The 19,354-nt window shown below is 46.7% G+C and overlaps 1 protein-coding gene across 5 annotated transcripts in view; it reads right to left on the bottom strand.

Annotated features, from left to right (window-relative positions):
- SAMD4A (sterile alpha motif domain containing 4A) overlaps nucleotides 1–19,354 on the bottom strand; it is a 220,770-nt gene that overhangs the window by 41,957 nt on the left and 159,459 nt on the right. For 3 of the 5 annotated variants that reach the window (XM_075926233.1, XM_075926235.1, XM_075926234.1), the window contains 2 exons: nucleotides 16,589–16,852; nucleotides 1,943–2,052 (listed from right to left, as the gene is read on the bottom strand). In XM_075926233.1, coding sequence (XP_075782348.1) covers nucleotides 1,943–2,052; nucleotides 16,589–16,852 — 374 coding nt within the window. The remainder of the gene's footprint in view (nucleotides 1–1,942; nucleotides 2,053–16,588; nucleotides 16,853–19,354) is intronic. The other 2 variants (XM_075926236.1, XM_075926237.1) reach the window with 1 other exon arrangement.

Below are 19,354 nucleotides of genomic sequence, written 5' to 3'. Positions count from 1 at the left end.
CTTCAATGAAACACTTGGTTGAAAGTGAGAAAATTACCCTTTGCCACCTGTTCTGCAACCTGCCGGAAACAGCTGGTTCGCAGCCTTTAAGCTCTAGGAGGGTGGGGGGAGGAGCGGGGACGGAGCAGAAATCAGCGGATTCGTGGTTTCCCTGAAAGTGCTGGGAGGGAGGGGGAGGAGTAGGAAGTGCCCTGGTGCATGAGGGGCATGTGGGGGAGGGACACAGACAGGGGTGTGTGCAGGAAGTAGGTGGAACCGCAATGGGCTGCATGTAGCCCGTGGGCTGTAGGTTGCCCACCACCATTTCAAACTGGTTTGCCCAAGGTATGGCAATGCTGAGAAAAGCCATTCTCAAAAAAAAACAAAACCACGAAATCCTCTCAGAATGAGAAACCAAAATAGCAGCACCCAGCCCGCCTCAAGTCACTGTGGTACTACAGTTGAGGTTACTCTATTGTGTTAGCTCAGCTCCACATTGGTGACACAAAACCGGAGTAAGCCTACTGGATCTAAGAGAGATGTGAGATGCTTAGGCCCTGGTCTAGACTGAAAAAATCAGATTGACCTAGCTATGTTGCTCAGGGCTGTGAAAAGTTTCATTCCCTGTGTACTATGGTGAGGCAGACCTAACCCCAGCGTAGACACGTCTAGGAGAGCTCTCTCCCATCGGCATGATGGGGCGACATGAACGCTTTTACAGTGGCACAGCTGTGCTGCTGTACGCTTGTAAGTGTAGACATGACCTCCGTGAACACTCTAGAAAATTTAGAAGGTTCTGAAGAAATTGAAACTTTAAAAAAAGACCTAATGAAAAATGAGCTGAGCAGCTATATAGGCCAGGCATCCAAAAACACCACAGTATCCTTCTTATTAAAAAAAAAAAAAAAGAAAAGAAAAAAAAAGTCTATTTAATTCCATCAAACTTTTGGATTCATACCTCTGAGGAAACTGGAATCTAGTTGCAACACAGAAGCAGCATTTTATATGGAAAGATACTAATCAGATCTATTTATTCCAGGAGTAGGATGGAAAGCAATCTATTAAGGAGATTTTTAAAGGAGCAATAAGTCAGTTACCAAACTCCCACTGATTTTCAGCAGGTATGGGATGTCTGAAGGCCATTTGTGCCTCTGAAGGTGTCCTCCTTAAAGTGCAGTGGTGAAAGTCGGGGCACTACTCACTGGCTTTGATGGGACTAGAATATCACCCTATGGATATGTCTACACTTGCAGCCTATTTCGGAATAGGACTGCAAATGCAGGCATTCAGAATTGCAAATCAAGCCCAGGATTTAAATATCCCGTGCTTGATTTGCATTTTCCCGGCTGGGAGCCTTTTTTTTTTTTTAAATTGACAAGCCCAGATTAACTGCCCGTGTCTACATGCGGCAGTGAAACAAGCGTTCGAAATAAAGCCCTATTTCGAACTACCTGTTATTCCTCCTGCAATGAGGTTTAACAGGTAGTTCGAAATAGGGCTTTATTTCGAATGCCCGTTTCACTGCCGCGTGTAGACGCAGGCAGTTATTCCGGGCTTGTCAATTAAAAAAAAACCCAACCCCCCCCCCCCCCCCCCAAAAAAAACCAACCAAACAAACAAAAAAGCCCATGGCGCCTGTCCGGGAAGATATTTAAATCCCAGGCTTGATTTGCAATTCCGAATGCCTACATTTGCAGCCCTATTCCGAAACAGGCTGCAAGTGTAGACATACCCTATGACTCCACCGACCAACTTTTGGCCAGGTCGTTTTTGGGTACAATGTGCCGTTTGTCCCGAGCCTGCTCGCTAGCGTGTTTTTGATGTGTTTTTGCTATGTTAACAAACGATGAAAGGTTTCCAGGGAAACCTATCAATCTACTGAACAAACAGACCGTTTCTGATCGGGACCTCACCAGCGACAATGCAACGTGGCGAAGTGTTTCATTGCTAACTTGAGACCTACTTGTGCCTCCAACTGGCATTCGGTAAGTGCCATCATTTCTTCATATGTCATCTGGGAGAAAAGAGCTGCATATTTGTGCAGGCGGAGACTCTTCAGCCAGGCAGGAACATCTGCAGCACAAAGGCAAGTAGATAAAACGCCCTGTTATTTGATGACGCTGTTTAACAACGCAACATAAAACCTCCACCCACAGAAGAAGCTGACCAGGCAATGGCTTCCTTGTGTTTCCCATTGCACTGGACACTTCCAAACATTTTGATGGTCTTTAATGTCAGCAACGAAGGGTTGAATGTGCCCTAGGATTTATATCACAAATTCCTACTGATTTCCAGCTGTATATTGCGGGAGGATCAGTCCCTGGAGGTGGGGCATTTCCTATTAGATTTGATGGCAGCTTATGAGCCACAACGAATTAGTCTGCTCTCTTCTGAAGCAACAATGAGGAGTCATTAACGACTAAAGCTTAGGTGGGCAAAGACCCAACTTCGTCAAAAGCTGCTGCCCAAATAAATCTGTTCGTCTTTATGGTGCCACAGGACTTCTTGTTGATTTTGCAGACACAGACTAACAGGGCTACCCCTCTGCGACTTCTCTTTTGAAGAGTCTTCTTAATTCCCTGTTCGCATTGTTTTTAAGTACTCGAGTTGCACCTCAGCCAGACAGATATTCACAGCACTGAGACAAGACAGAAGAGACGGCTCTTTGGTCCACAGTCAGGTCTTACAGTGTTGCAAACCTGGCAACTAAATAATTAGACTCAGGGCCTGGCTTTAGGGGAAGCGGGGCCAATCGGTATTTGGGCTCCTGCTCTGAATGTGCCCACCAGGCCTGGGCAGCCAAGCAGATCCCCTCCGCACCCCCAGCACATCATGACCAGGGCTGAGGAACCGAGTGGAGATGGGGACGCTGACAGCACTATGCCCCAACCCCCAACGACCTCACAGAAACTCTGCAGCATAGCATCTCCCCCTGCGCAGCTTTATGGGACCCCGGTTGTCTCCCCACTGGGGCAGTCACCACGGAGGCTAGGGGAGCCCAGATCCTGATAGCACTGGCAGCAGTAGAGAGCCAGCCCTGCAAGAAAGCAGAGGGCATGCCGGGAGAGAACTGAGCGCTGTGGCCGCAGGTGCCCATCCGCTGGGAGCTGCCCTGCACTGCTGCAGCCGGCAGTTCTCACAAGCCCTTTGCTTTGCTGCTTTTGCCACCTCGGGGCCTCTTCTGGGCTCCATGCGTAAAGACGCAGCGTATCTGCCATCCTCCTCCCCCGTGCTCCTCTTCTCTCCCTCACACTCAGCTCCTTCCCCTGCTCTCCTAGCACAGGGTGGCCCCTCTCTGCTCTTTTTCCTCCTGTCCCGCCTCCCCAGACTCCGGTTTCTTTGCTTCTTTCTCCTGCTCCAGGAATTGCCGGCTCCCAAGCAGAATCTTCCGCCTTGACCTGCCTGTCCAAGAGGTCTGAACCCCACGCTCCTGGTGGGGTCCCTCTTCCCTTTCCACAGCCCTGTCCCCCAGGCTCACCATGCCCTGTCCCCACTGCACCCCCCTCCCCAAGTGGTTGCTCCCCCGTTCAGGCCAGCCTGGGGTCAATTGCAGCTCGACTGAATGCTTCCTGAAGTGGAAAGACGACCACTGACTTCAGCAGGGTTAGGAGCAGACCCCTTTGGTTGCTGGGGATGGGCATCACCTACATACTTAAACAGCTGTCCAAGCCCTCAAAGAGGGTCAAGGCCTTGTAAAACCCCACTCTTGCGCAACGAGAGATCAATGTCCTGAGGGAACCTCTATTTTATGTGAGCTCAGGGTGCATCTACGCAGGCGGTTTGCTGGCGCAGTTACGTCAGGCTAGTTACAACCATCCCTAGGAATGGGAAGCCCTTATTTTCCATAATTTCTGGAATCCGGAAGCCAGAGAGATTAGCAAGCGGGTTTTAATGAAAATGAGCAAAAGTCAGTCAGTCAGTCAGTCAGAGTCTCTCTCTCTCTCTCTCTCTCTCACACTCACACACTCACACACTCACACACACACACACAGGAAAAGGGGAAAAAACCGAAATAGCCATTTCAAATGGTAAAATGTTTTTATACGTGGAAGAGCCACACGTGGTCACAGCAAGGGGTGAAACAAAATTCAGAAGTGTAGTTTAGTCTGAAATACAACCTCCAGCGTATTACCTGAAACATACTTTCCTCCCCATTCTGTTCTTCTGTACCGCATAACACAACCCTGGTTCAGCAAAGCACTTAAGCACATGCTTCAATTCTACCGTGGTCAGGTATATACGTAAGCATTTTGCTAAACTCGGATGGATTTAAGCATGTGCTTATGGCTGTGAATATACTTAAATGCTTTGCTACACTGGAGTCTAATATCAGATAGGGAGGTAAGTGACTAGTTGATAATCCGATGAGCAAAAGCTTATTGGATAGTCGACTAGTCCCTTGACTACTTGCTTCCCGGCAGCATAGGGGGGAGCCAGCTTAAAAGCCAGTTCCCCCCAGCACCATCTCCACAGGGAGTAGGGGAGGCAGGGGGGAGTGTGGACTGGGCGCAAGCCAGGAATCAGCTAATTCCCAGCTCGTGCCCTGTCCCAGACAGAAGAACATAAGAACGGCCGTACTGGGTCAGACCAAAGGTGCATCTAGCCCAGTAGCCTGTCTGCCAAAGGTGGCCAGCACCAGGTGCCCCAGAGAGGGTGGATCAAAGACAACGATCAAGCGATTTGTCTCTTGCCATCCTTCTCCACCCTCTGACAAACAGAGGCCAGGGACACCATTTCTATCCCCTGGCTAATAGCCTTTTATGGACCTAACCTCCATGAAATTATCTAGCTTCTCTTTAAACTCTGTTATAGTCCTAGCCTTCACAGCCTCCTCTGGCAAGGAGTTCCACAGGTTGACTACACGCTGTGTGAAGAAGAACTTTCTTTTATTAGTTTTAAATCTGCTACCCATTAACTTCATTTGGTGTCCTCTAGTTCTTCTATTATGGGAACTAATAAATAACTTTTCTTTATCGGCCCTCTCCACACCACTCATGATTTTATAGACCTCTATCATATCCCCCCTCAGCCTCCCCTTTTCTAAACTGAAAAGTCCCAGTCGTTTTAACCTCTCTTCATATGGTTAAAGATGCTGCACCTCTGCTTTTTAAATGTATTAAGCTAATCCCCCTGCGGTTTCCCTGATTATCAACTAATCGACGAATCGATGGAAAATCCATTGACTCGTCGATTAAACTAAATTTAACATCCCTAATATCAGAACCTGAATCTACTGATTTTTGTTTTAGCATCACGTGTGCCTTTGGGCTACTGACATTTCCAATAAATACCCTTTTTTACATAGTTTTTGACAAAATAAAAGATTATAGCGATTTTGTATTTTACTCTATTTTTGCAAATTACTTAGGCCTGGTTATAAGGGGTGCCTGCCTAACTCCCATATCAAACCCTAAATGACTATGCAAATGGTAAATAAAACACCACTGTTGAAAGAGGATAAGCGAGCTTTGGGGCTTGTTTGCAGTATATTCCTGTCAAGGGTGAGAGCGAACTTGTCTTCCAAGATTCCCCACCCCAACACATACCCAAATGTTCCAAGTCATAGAATCATACAATCACAGGACTGAAAAAGATCTTCTTGTCTAGTCCCCTGCGCTCATGGCAGGACTAAATAATATCTAGACCATCCCTGGCAGGTGTTGGTCTAACCTGCTCTTAAAAACCTTGTGCCTCTGAGTCACCTTAACTGCTCTGCAGTAGAGTCCACCTCATCTGGTGCAATCAGAAAGGAGAAAGCAGGAGAACTTTGAATGCCGTCGTACAACTTTGTTATGTGCAGAATCACCGAACCACAGAATACATGAAATAGAAGGACAGATGTCTATCTAACTTGCTCTTACATATCTCCAATGATGGAGATTACACAACCTCCCTAGTGCTTCCAGTGCTTCACCACCCTGACAGGTAGGAAGTCTAAACCTTCCTTGCTCTAATTTATGCCCATTGCTTCTTGTCCAATCCTCAGAGGTTAAAGAGAATCATTTTTCTTCCTCCTCCTGGGAATAACCTTTCAGGTACTTGAAAACTCTTGTGTCCCCTCTCAGTCTTCTTTTTTTTCTAATTAAACAAACCCATTTTTTCAATCTTCCCTCCCAGGTCATGTTTTCCAGACTATTAATCATTTTTGTTGCTCTTCTCTGGACTTTCTCCAATTTGTCCCCATCTTTCCTGAAATGTAGCACAATATTTCAGATGAAGTCACTAGGACTTTCCCTTCAGAAAGGAGGACTGGACAAATCTCACTCGGCAAAGGTGTTTGGCATGTTGCTGGATTGAGACACTACATTCTCCCTCCTGCAAAACACATGGCACACACTCAGCTCACAGCAGCCTGGAAGCCAAACTTTTGCTTTGATCCTTCGCTTACTGAAATCGATGGCAAAACTCCCATTGGTCTGACCCGGAGCAGAGTGGGCATTCTAATGGCTACAGTGTCACGAGACTATCAAGTCCTGTAGCCTGCTCGGGACAAGCTCTCTCCTCCCTGGAACAACTGGGGTTCTGCTGCTGGGGCAGGATGGATGGGAGAATTCTCTGTGCTGCAGAACCCCATCCTATGGATGTACCTTCTTTGTTGCCCCACAGGGAGACTATGGTGATGGTCTGGGAGAGGATTAGGAGGGACTGGTGGATCTGCAATTGACTGGGGACATCAGCCTATTGCCCTTTTGCAAAGGCTTGGGGCGAGGGTAGAACGACCACAGCATGTGGGGATGGACTCTCCTTACCCTGGTGGCTGGGCTATTCGCTAGGGTGTACTTCATGAAATACTTCCCAGGGGGTTGTAAACTGCAATGGTTCCAGCTTTAACCCAGCTCCATCAGTGTCAGAAGGGCATGTCGTGAGGCTCTGAGCTGTAACGCCCTGGGCCGACCATTACCGAGCACAGCCTGTCTGTCACTCGGCTGGAAAGTCATGAAGTGTGTTTCTAACCAAAAAAAGGTCATGAGAAAGTCAGTTAACCTGGTAGAGGGATTCAGGGGTGAAGCTTCTCCTGCAGCCCACACATCTGATAACTGGGTTCACCAACCCATGGCAAGGCCCCCACAAACATGGTATTTAGGTGCACCATGGATCGAAGAAGTGGGTTTCGTTTGAGGAAGTGGGCTATGCCCACGAAAGCGCATGACACTGTCGATAGGTTTTGCTAGTCTCTGGGGTACGTCTAGACTACAGGCTTTTGTCGACAGAAGTTTTGTTGACAGATACTGTCGACAAAGAGTGTCTAGACTACAGCCAGTTCTGTCGACAAAACAAGCTGCTCTGTCGACATGAGAGTGTAGACGCAAAGGACAGTGTAGATGCAATAACGCCCTCTGTCGACAAAAGGCATTATTCCTCGTAGAATGAGGTTTACAGCCATCGACAAAACTGCTGAGTTCTGTCGACATTATATCGACAGAACTCAGCGGCAGTGTAGACGCAGGTATAGTTTTGTCAACAAAAGTCCACTTTTGTCGACAAAATCCTGTCGTCTAGACACACCCTAAGGTGATACAGGGCCCTTTGTTGTTTTTTAAGTTTTTTAAAGTTACAGACTAACTCGGCTACCCCTCTGAGACTAATGTATGGAAGAGCAACCTAAACTCCTTCACTTGTCAATTTGGCCCAGTATGTCTAACTCGCCCCTGTCCCCATTGGAACAAACATCTCACAATGCCTTCCCCGCAGGCACGTCACCTCAGTGCAGCTCTGACTCCGTATCTGGGTCTATATGGAGAAGTCTGACCATGTCTTCTGCACATCAACCCCCTCTGCATGTCTTGGTGAGAGCCTCTCTGCATTCTCCTGTCTCACCTTGGCTCCTGCACACAGGGGGGCTGTTTGCTGAAGGTCTCACCCCAAACTCAGTTCAAAAGCAAGCAGCCCAGGTAGCAGCATTTAGCTCCCGTTCCTTGGTGTCAGCCACCACCCCACGTCACTGAAATGAATGACTTGTACGCTAGATTTTGAGAAGCAAAGAAAAAGTGCAAAGCAATCGCGGGGGACAGGCACACCCCAGGCCAGAAGTAGGCGCTAGTGTAATAGTTCAGACGTGCATCATTCTTACAGTCCTACTAGGCCCCTCACACCAACTACAGCAATAGAGAGCCTCTGGTTCTTAATGGGGATGGAGATAAGCCCCCCCAGCATGACCATTTCTGATTTAATCTCATTTTGTGCAGAGATATGCAGGTGGGGCAGCATTGCTTTAGATAGGGGAGCCACAATTGCTCCCACATCCCCAGTGGGCACCCATCTTCAGCCTACACTTATGCTGCCAGCAAAGCATGTTGGGATGAGTCAGGACAACGGTACCAGTGCCGTGTAAACACTTAGGACATGTGTACACCAGGAAACTATTTCAAAATAACTAAAATTGATTTAATAACTCTCGAAATACAACATCGAAAGAGTGTGTCCTCACTATGGGGAAGCCTCGAAATTAGTTCGATGCAGGCTCCCTTAATGTGGACGTGCTACCTCGACTGAGAGCCCCAGGAAACACGGGGGAGTAGTTTGAATTACTCTGGGGAGTAGTCGTTTTGAAATAGCGGCACCGGAGCGTCCACACTACCGCTATTTCAAAATCACAATTTCAGAATTCGCGTTATTCCTTGAGGATAGCAGGAGTACCGATTTCGAATTAAGCAGCCCATTATTGCGAAATAACAGGCATGATAGTATGGACGCTCCGCTTATTAATTCGACTTAAGGGAGGTTATTTCAAAATAAAGCCCTAGTGTGGACCAGGGCTTATTCTCCACAAAAGATGGCACCAAATCTATGGTCCGAAAAATCTTCAAGCTCTGCAGTCCTTCGGCTCACAGCCGGGGCCCAGATCTCTGCCAGTGATGGACTGCCAGCTCCAGAGGGGGCCACGTAATGGTGGGGTTATGATTATACCATGGGGCACCATCCTCCTATCCTGGAGCTAGATAGGGGGCATCCGTGCACTCCCCTCAATGCAAGATCCACAATTTTATGAGCTGGTGGTGGGAGGTGGAGGAAAGCTCTTTACTCCTCCTTCTCACTGTGCACCTGCCAAAGGGCCAGACAGACTCTAGCCCCGGGCAAGGAAAACAGGATGCAAAGGGGAGATATGACAAGGTGCTGAGCTGTGGAAGACAATTTAATGCAGTGCTTGGAAAGTCACCACGCAGGATACGCTCCCTGACGATCGGCCATGCTGCCAAGAGCTGAGTGTCTGCACACAAAAAGGATTCCTCTTTACTCCCGTTCCTACCTGTGCATTACTCAGCCCCGGGGTAACAGTTCAGAGACACTGAGTCCAGGGTCAACGGGGGTTTCCATGCCGTATGTTTCTATCAGTTACTTAGAAAACTCATCGTCCACATTTCAAACAGAGGTCGGGAGCTGCCGGGGCAAATTCTGCTCCTGGGTCTTGTCTACATGCAGTGGGTTTGCTGGGTTAGCTCCACCAGTATACTCACACCAGAAAACCCTTCTCACATAGCAGCACTTAGTCTGACAAGGGGTGTAGGAGGACATCACCTATTCTGGCTTGGTGAGCAAAACCAGCTCGAGAGTCCTGTGTTTTCTTACGCCAGTATAACCACATCTACATGAGGGGCTTGGCCACTGTAGTTCTATCACAACCCTAACAGACCGACCTATCCGCTCTATGAACTAGGGATGTGAACGGGTAACCAGTTAACCGATTAATCGGGATTTTACATCACTACTATGGATGCTCACATCTGTTCTCAGACCCTCACTGACCTCGCTCCTCAGCGCCCCCAAATAAATCCAACCCCAAGCAAAGTTTTGACCCCAAAAAGGGAGACGTGCCAGAGACTCCATAAAGTCTACTTTAGATTTCACTCTTACTATTGGTTTTACAAAGAAAGTCCTCACATGGGCGTCAGTGTAAAACCCCAAGACGGACAGATAGGGTATGTCTACGTTGCCATGAAACACCCATGGCTGACCTGTGCCAGCTGACTCCAGATCACAGGGTGGGGGAGTGGACTGTATAACTGCGGTGTAGCCATCCAGGGGGTCCCAGAGCCTGAGCTCCGGCCCAGGCCTGAATGTCTGTACCGCTCTTCAGCATCCCAGCAGCCTGAGCCCCATGAGCCTGAGTTGACGGCAGGTGTTCAATTGCCGTGTAGACAAACCCACAGAGATGCTGGCAGAGATTTTAAGCATAGACGCAGCCTCAGTTTAAATTCAAAGTACCCCCACTGATCGCTACAGCACAGGTAAGACAATGCTCCGGTATAATCTAAAGCAGCAGTTCTCAAACTATGGGTCAGGACCCCAAAGTGGGTCGTGATCCTGTTTTAATGGGGTTGCCAGGGTAGGTTTTGGACTTGCTGGAACCCGGGTCCAAAGCCAGAGCCCCACTGCCCAGGGCCAAAGTTGAAGCCCAAGGGCATGAGCCCAGGGTGGCAGAGCTCAGGTTACAGGCCCTCCATCTGGGGCTGAAGTCCCTGGTTTTGGCCCTCCTGCCTTGGATGACAAGGCTTGGGCAGGCTCATGCTTCGTTTCCCCCCCACCCCCGGGGTCACGCAGTCATTTCTGTTGTCAGAAGGGAGTTATGGGGCGCAGCAGTATGAGGACCCTGAGCTAAAATCATTCAGGGGGGCTCTGGATTGGCACTAATATACCCAGAGTCCCCCCGAATCCTTTTAGCTCATGGTTCTCAAACGTCTTTGTACTGCATGAGCAAAGTGTGGCTCACAGCATGTCACTTCAGAACAGGTCACACCTGCCTTGAAGTGGAAGGCAATGTCTACGGCAAAGGCAAGGGACCTGGCCGTAAGATACTATAGGATGGGGTTAAATCAGCGACTCTCATTGCTGCACTTCCGCTGCACATGGAATCACTGTCTGCCTCTTAGAGCTCTTGTCTTTTCACAATTTCAAAGCCATTCACTCTGCGCCATTTTTATGACACTCGAATACAAAACGGGTGTCTCGGCAGTGCGCTGGGATCCAGTCCTGAAACCCTGAGGCGCACAAGCAAGTCTTGCTCACAGGACGGTTCCACCCGCTTCAGTGCTACTTCTGTGAACAAAGCTCGCGCGTGTGCATTTGCATTGCAGGGGTGGGCTGGCAATGGAAGGCTAGAAATAGAGAATTCACAAGTTGCATTTCTGAAGAATGCATCTTGATGTGCTGCTGATGCTAATCTGCTTAATTTTTCGAATTCTTCGTGGGCAGAGGTCGTGCTGCCAGCCTAGTTACACACCCTAGCCAGTGCATAATTGGATAGTTTTAATGAGAGGATAATGGATTATGCAGACTATGGGTTTGTAACAGCTAAGGATCCAGCCCACTAGTTAGTACCACTCAAAATACGATCAAAATGCTGGCACGGGAACTCAGATTCCTGACTTCTCTTGGCGTCCACCTCAGACCAGGTCTAGAGTGCACAACAGAACCAGCAATCGTATGCTCCTGTACTGGGACTACCTGCATCCAACACTCAGACTGCGGGACTTGGGAGATGATGCAAAATATTCAGATCCTAGCAACAGCCATGGGAGCCGCTGCTTGGCACCACAAAAAAAGATGGAATCCAAATTCAGGTGGATTGGAAAATGCAGAAAACTGCAGAAGTTCTGAACAACCGCTCTCAACCCACAGTGGTATTTCTGGCAACTCTCACGCTTTGCTTGGTGAGATTCTGGATAGAATGTCCATACATGGGGCTGCCGTTCCTGCTTGCCTGTCCTCCATATTATTCTATGTTTACATACACATATGTTCACTCCAGCCTGGCAGCGTGCTCTAGTGTCATATAACATCTCAAAAGCGCAGCAGAACCAGAATCCTATGTTTAAAACACCATCTCGCTGCTGCTGTAGATGAGGAAGCTGAGAGGCAACAGGCTGAAGAAAGGAAAGAGCTAATGGGGACCTTTACTCTGTAGAGTAAGCAACATGAAACATCCTGGCTGAATGCAAGATCAACTGCTCATAGACCACTCTAGGTGAGGACCCTGGAAGAACAAGGCAAGAAGCAAGGAGTTGAAAGTGTACATGCTTAATCTTGGTCAGTATGGAAACCAGTTTCCTCTTCCTAAGCTTGTTTTAACTTGGAGTAGGGAATTTCTTTATTTTTGTGTACCGCATAGCACTGCGCACATTGTTGGTGCAAAACGATGATAAGGATGGGTGGAAAACGTTGAAGCAATTTCTGTCCTTTTGCCTTTCTACTTTACACACATATGTATGTGAATAACAGAAATAGGGAAAGAACAATTTAAGAATTATTTAGACAAGGTAGATGTCTTCAAGTTGGCAAAGCCTGACAAAATACATCCTAGAATACTTTAGGAACTGGCTGAAGAGATCTCTGATTGTCTTCGAGAGGAGGATGAGAAAGATCCCAGGGGCCTGGAAAAGGGCAAACAGGGTACCCATTTATAAAAGCATGAATAAGAACAACCCAGAGAATTATAGGACCATCAGCTTAACTTTGGTACCTGGAAATATAATGCAGCAAATAATCAAATCATTGATTTGTAAGTACCTAGAAGATAATAAGGTGAAAAGGAAAAGTCAACTTGCATTTGTCAAGAACAAATCACGTCAAATCAACCTAATACCCTTTTTCTGGCAGGGTAACAAACCTTGTGGATAGGAGGGAAGCAGTAGATGAGATATATCTTGACTTTAGTGAGGCTTTTGATATTGTCTCTCATGACCTTCTCATAAACAAACTAGGAAATATACCCTACATGGGCTCTACTCAGAGAGTCACTATCAGTGGTTCACAGTCAAGCTGGAAGCTCTGGTTCTGCTCAATATCTTCATCAATGATTTATGTAAGCGGGGGAATGGTCCCGCTATTTTGGGGAACTTTCCTGGCTTCTATACCACCCCGGTGAAATGGACCAGCAAAAGGATCTGAGTCCCCGCTCCCACTTCCTTTACCCCACAGCTTCCCTGATCCTGAGGGCTCCCCCTCCACTCCCCTGAGTAGCAGAGTCCTCGAAACCCCAACAAGGCTGGGCCCAGGTTTCCTGGGGCTTAATCCCCGACCTTGTAGTCACTAGGGGCAGGAGTTAGGGTGTCCCCGCTCCGAGGTGCTCTCTTCACACTGCATGCTAAGGTTCAAAGCAAATACAATTTATTAAACATCAACTGATTAAAGAGAAAAGAATAAGAAAAAATGAGAATGGTTAAATGAGAACACACAGCCCTGCTCTGTAGCATAGGGACATCAAAACAGCAGTCTGCAGAGTGTAAGGACAGTCCACAGTCTCTTCCTTAGAGGCCCTGGATGTGCTGCAGGGGGGCTGCAGGCTGGACACGCTTGCTCTGGCAGTGACCACACAGCCTCAAGCTCTAAGTGGCCAGACTCCTCTCCCAGTCTGGCCTGCTGGGCCTCTTGACTGGTGATATCTCCCTGCCCAGAGCCTCTCCCCGCACTTTGCTGGTCCCAGCTGCTCACCACACCCAGCTGCAGGCTGTGCTGCTTTGCCAGTCTCCAGCTCCTTGCGTTGCTTCTCTGTCCCTTTTGGCTCTCTGAGCACTGCCAGTCTGCTGCTCAACACAGGGTCTGCGCTCCTTGAGCTGTGTGTGCCTGGCTCTGTTGCTGCAAAACTGCCCCTCAGCACAGCTTGCACTCCTTGGGCTGTCTGTGCCTGACTCTGTTGCTGCAAAACTGCCCCTCAGCACAGCTTGCACTCCTTGGGCTGTCTGTGCCTGGCTCTGTTGCTGCAAAACTGCCCCTCAGCACAGCTTGCACTCCTTGGGCTGTCTGTGCCTGACTCTGTTGCTGCAAAACTGCCCCTCAGCACAGCTTGCACTCCTTGGGCTGTCTGTGCCTGACTCTGTTGCTGCAAAACTGCCCCTCAGCACAGCTTGCACTCCTTGGGCTGTCTGTGCCTGGCTCTGTTGCTGCAGGACTTCTTCTCTACACAGCTTGCTCCTCTTAGCAGTCTCTCAGCTCTCTCCTTGCTCAGAGAGACCTAGAACAATCCCGGCTCATAGGGAGGACGGGGCCTGGCCTCTTGCTTTCCTCACTGGTCTGTCCAACCTGTCAATCAGACCGAGCTGGAGTGTTGGCTGCTTTCCATTGTCTCTGGGGGTCTGTCAGTCTCATGGCCCCTTCCCCTTTTGACACTGGGAGCTGGCGAACCAAAAACTCCCACAGAGTTTTAGTAAGGGGCTAAGAGTCCCCTTACATTTAGCTAATGGCATAGAGAGAACACGTATAAAGTTTGCAAATGATACCAGGGTGGAAGGGGTTGTAAGTGCTTTGGAGGGCAGGTTTAGAAATCAAAATGATCTTAGCAAAACTGAAGAAATGGTCTGAAATAAAGAGGATGAAATTCAACAAGGACAAATGAAATATACTACACCACCGTGGTTTGCTCAAGTGCCCGTGGCTTGGCTAACGGCAACATGGCCCTAGCGGAATTAATGAAGGGACACTCCTCTGTTGATTCTGATTAGCTGCTCTGCGCTAATCTCTCCAGGCTCCTTAGTACATGCTGTATTGGGTTAGTTGGTGTTTATATTACAATAGCAACTGGAAGTCCTAGCAAAGATTAAAATTCTGTGTGGCTGGGCATTGTGTGAATTGCACTAGGCTTGTCTGCACAGGGTAATTTACTGACGTAACCTTATGGGTAAACTCTTATTCCAGAATAAAAGTGTCCACATGGGGAGTTGCACTGGTGTAACTATAGCGGTAAATCTGTGTGTGTAAATAAGCCCTAAGGCACAGTCCCCGCCTGAAAAAGCTTGTAACATAAAATAGATCAGACAGGGAGAAACAGAGGCAGGAGGTGTCTTGCCACAGGTCACACAGCAGGGAATAGAGCTCACTAACACAAAGCAACACTAGCATGCAGAGGTCAGTGAGTGACAGAAAAAGGTGCGTCAGAACTAACATGAAATTGAAATGGGGCCAGTAGGTGATATTGTAGCAGAGTCCATGAGATGTTTCCGAACATGCGGTTTGCAGCATTTGGTCAAACTCAGTATAATACTGCCATTCCCAAACACAGAGTCATTTAAAAATACATTCTTTATAATGAAAATCCCTTCCCATCTAAGGCCCTGGTCTTGCAATCAGGATCACCCTGCAGATCTGATTGCTGGATAGAAGCCTTAATGGATTACTTAGAATTCCCCGTCCTCCCTCAAAGAATAGTTATCTTCATTGCTAAAAAGCGGTTCAAAATGCAGGCCTAGCGGAAAATCCAACCAAACTGCACAGAAGAAATTTAAGTCAAATAAACATCCTCCGCTATTCTCAGAGGGTGTTAGTCTGTATCTGCAAAAACAACAAGGAGTCCTGTGGCACCTTACAGACTAAGGGTGTATCTAAACTGCACCCTAAACTCGAAATAAGATACACAATTTGCACTGTGCAAATTGCATATCTTATTTTGATTCTATTTCAAAATAGCTTATTTTGAAAACTGGCGTGTGTACACAGCACCAAATTTCAAAATAATGTGCTATATCCAGACATCCCTTAACCCTTGTGGAACAAAGGTTACAGGGAGGCCGAAAAAGCAAGTCCGTTATTTTGAAAAATATTTCAAAATAACGGTGACTTGTTAAGAAGCAGGGTAGCTATTTCGGGATACCTCCGCCCAGTGTAGATGTACCCTATCAGATTTATTTGGGCATCAGCTTTTGTGGGTAAAAACCCTACTTGGTCAACCCACGAAAGCTGATGCCCAAATAAATCTGTTAGTTGGTATGGTGCCACAGGACTCCTAGTTGCTTTCTCAGATACAGCTTTTCCAAATACCTGGTGGTATTCTCGTTCCACCCGACGCCACCATGATAAATCACACACGGCATACTAAGCTTATGCTGTGCTACTTTAGACAGTAATGAAACCCAAGACAATACAACCTTGCACCCTGCCCAAGAGGATCCATTCTGAACTTAAGGCTGCAAACTATAGAGACACAACTTAGCTTTTTAAATAGCTGATGGTGTACAGTAAATTAGGGGAAGGTGGCATATTAGCTCACTGGATACACCGTGAAGATAACATAGACCAAAGAACACATATTGTGTGGAAAGACATGCTCACCTGCTACTCTAACCCTATGGTATTGGGTGGCACTCATTTGTACAACCCAAAATTTGTATCCGCATCCACAAAAATGAGCTGTGGATATCTGTGGATGAGGATACCCACGGACAGAAAGCAGGTATCTGCAAATCTGCAGGGTTCTAGATACAAAATGAGCCATGGATATCTGCATCCACATCTGTGGATGTGGGAACTCGCAGATATAAAGTGGATATTCACAGATTTGCAGCACTCTACTCATTGCTTAGCTCAAAACTACCACTAGAATGAAAATGATCTTTTGCAAGAGGAAGTTTATTTCCCCACTCAAATTAAATTTTGTACAAAGATGCTGGTATTAAAACAATAACAACACTAGTATAAAGAGCAGATAAAAGTATCTTAAATATCCATTGGCTGGATTCTCAATGAATATGAAGAAATGCTGTCATTTTACGCAAAGTTAAGGGAATATTTTCTCCTTCTCTTGCTTTCTTGCCAACTTTTTTTTTTTCCAAACTATGCAACCATGTGTAATTGGAGCAGAGCCTGTTTTGGAGGGGCAGCAGGATGTCTCATTTTCACTCACCTTTCATACCACTCCCTTCTTCCTGGAATGTGTTACGCGCAGAAGGCTGATCTTCTAAATGTTCACTCCCACCACTTCCCGAAGAGGCTACACTGCTCTGTGGAGACAGGGGGGCGTGATCGGAGGGGATGCACTGGGGTCCTCTAGCTCGTAAGTCCTCATGAGACATCCATCCATGTCCTAGAGGCTGGTTTGGCACATTCATGGGTGGGGTAAGGGACACAGATCGTTTCAAAGGGCTGTGGTGTGTCTGGCCTGAGAGAACTGAAAAAAAATAAAATTAAACAGGTTATTCCCCCCCTCATATTCTGGGATGCAGCAGAATCCCCAGTGCAGCTAATTAGTTAATCACGGTGCGTGCTGCTTTGCTTCCAGAGCTACAATTTCATGACTGGCTCCTGGTAACTGAATCATAGCCTGATCTTTCTTTTGCCTTCTTGGACACAGAAAGATGCATACATCTCAAGCAGTCTGGGATGTTGCACAGATCTGATTTCTAATTTAAAAAAAAATAGTTAAGCTTTTCACTCTACAATTACTTTTCCTGGCATCATGGGCCTAGTTACAGGCAGGACAGAAAACACAGGCCGTATGAGGCTACTCTTACTGTGTTGCTACCATTTCTTTTCATTTCTGCACAAATTACTATCTGCCTCGCATAAAAGATGCAGCGGTGATGTGTTAAATGGAGCAGGAATGTTCAGACAGCTACACTCAGAGCCACAGGACTTGCCATGCTGGATCAGACTCATGCTCCCTGTCGTCCTGCATCCTCTCTGGTGGCCCGCAAGGAAGGTGAAATAAAATCCCCATGACAGTTATGTAACACCTTGCCCAGAAGGGAAGTTTCTTCCTTCCCTTAGGCAAGTGATCAGCTTATGCCCCAAACCACGAGCATTTATATCTCTTATAGTCATTACCCTTTCTAATGTAAATGGACAGCTCATTATCCATATAAATGTCTAATTCTTTCTGAACTCTTTTAAGCTCTTGCATTCAAATGATACGTCTACACTGCAAAGAACGGCACTGAGTCTTACAGCCCACATCAATTCAGTTGGTCTCAGGGGATTCAGGCCCTGGGGCTAAAATTAACAGAGTGGATGTTTCTGGCTTGGGTTGGAGCCCAGGGTCTGAGATTGTCCCCCTTGTTGGGTTTTGGAGTCAATTCTTAGCGTGTTCGAGGCAAATAACCGGAGCTCTGACACACTGTTCGGTGAGTCTTTCTTCGCAGAGTAGTCACACCCAATCTCCCATTAATTATGAGAACATCCCAAGAAAGGAGCTCAGCAGGAGGGCTGTCTTTCATCCTTCCCCAGAAAAAACAGACATCAAAAGTTATGCAATAAATATGTCCAGGTAACAAGAAGATTAATCAGTTTCCCAAGACTTTCCCAAGACTCTTTGAGGTTTTTTCTCTGTGCTTATCTGTGTATTAGCATTTTCCTTGACTGTTATATTAACATGACCCAGTTCAATTTGTTTTTGGAAAATCACATTTACACTACCAGGAAAAAGAAGGACAATGCAAATTTCTGTGATTTGGAATTATTTTTTGGAGAGTTTTAATAACATCAGAGAGATTTCAAAACTTGGTATGCATTGACCTGGCTTTGAACTTAAGTAGCAATGCCAATGCTCTTGCTTGAGAAGTTAATAAAAAAAAAGTCACAGGATTTCCAAGACTTTTCTGGAAAAGTATTTAATTCTGAATGTAAATTAAATGCAATTATTTTTATTGCAGGATCTGAGTTTCAGGCTAGTACTCAAACACATTTCAACATTTTTTCAGTGCCTTTTCAAGGTACCATCTAATTAATTTTAGGCACCTGTCAACAAGCCTCTCTCATCAGTTCTTTTGGTTGTAAGTAGGGGCAATTTGAAGTGTGTGGGAGAGAGGAAGGAAACTGATGACTTATGTCTGTTTTCTATGGGTGAAATGTACCTGAAAATACTTTTCTGTTTGCTTCAGAAAATTCAAATTCAATTATTTGCATAATTACTTGTATTAAGTCAAAAATATTTCTGGATCTACTGGTTTGTGGGTTCTAGTACACTGCTCTAGCTGGTGCCATTGAGATGGAATAGCTGTCTCTCAGTGGCACATCTATTCAAAGAACGGGAACAACACAGAGTTCCAGCTGTGCTGAGGAGTCTGTTTGGTGGACCTACAGACAAATTGGCCAGTGGACATGTAGGTCATTTTCTTAATATGTAAGTGTTGGTAATCAGCAGGGGTGGCCCGTCCATATAGGAGAACTAGGTGGTCGCCTAGGGCGCCAAGTTAAATGGGGTGCCAAATAGTGGCACAATATCATTGAGGGGTTTGGAGGTGGGTGTGCCGATTGCATGGTGTGCCTAAGGCACCAATTGCTGGCAGCTAGTCTAGGGCCGCCCCTGGTAATCAGTCTTCTGTGTTCAGCACCTCAGAAACAAGTTCCTAAAGCGGTCTGGATGCAAACACAAGCCAGCATGGGTTATGTTGTAATGACTACCAGAAACATTTTTATGTAATATATTTCCAGCAAAAAACTTAATTTTTGTGGAAAAGAGCAAATTCTGCAGGAAGAGGCTAGTTTCAAAACACAGGCAGATTCCTTCACAATTTTAATTTCTTACTGCCTTAGCTAAGTTTGTTCATCAGGATGAGAAGAGGACACTTTGGGTATGTCTAGACTACAGGCTTTTGTCGACAGAAGTTTTGTCGACAGATACTGTCGACAAAGCTTCTGTCGACAAAGAGCGTCTAGACTACATTCAGTTCTG

Source organism: Pelodiscus sinensis, chromosome 4 (genome assembly GCF_049634645.1).
Source record: "Pelodiscus sinensis isolate JC-2024 chromosome 4, ASM4963464v1, whole genome shotgun sequence".
Classification (NCBI taxonomy): domain Eukaryota; kingdom Metazoa; phylum Chordata; order Testudines; family Trionychidae; genus Pelodiscus; species Pelodiscus sinensis.
This window is presented reverse-complemented; position numbering and strand designations above follow the sequence as displayed.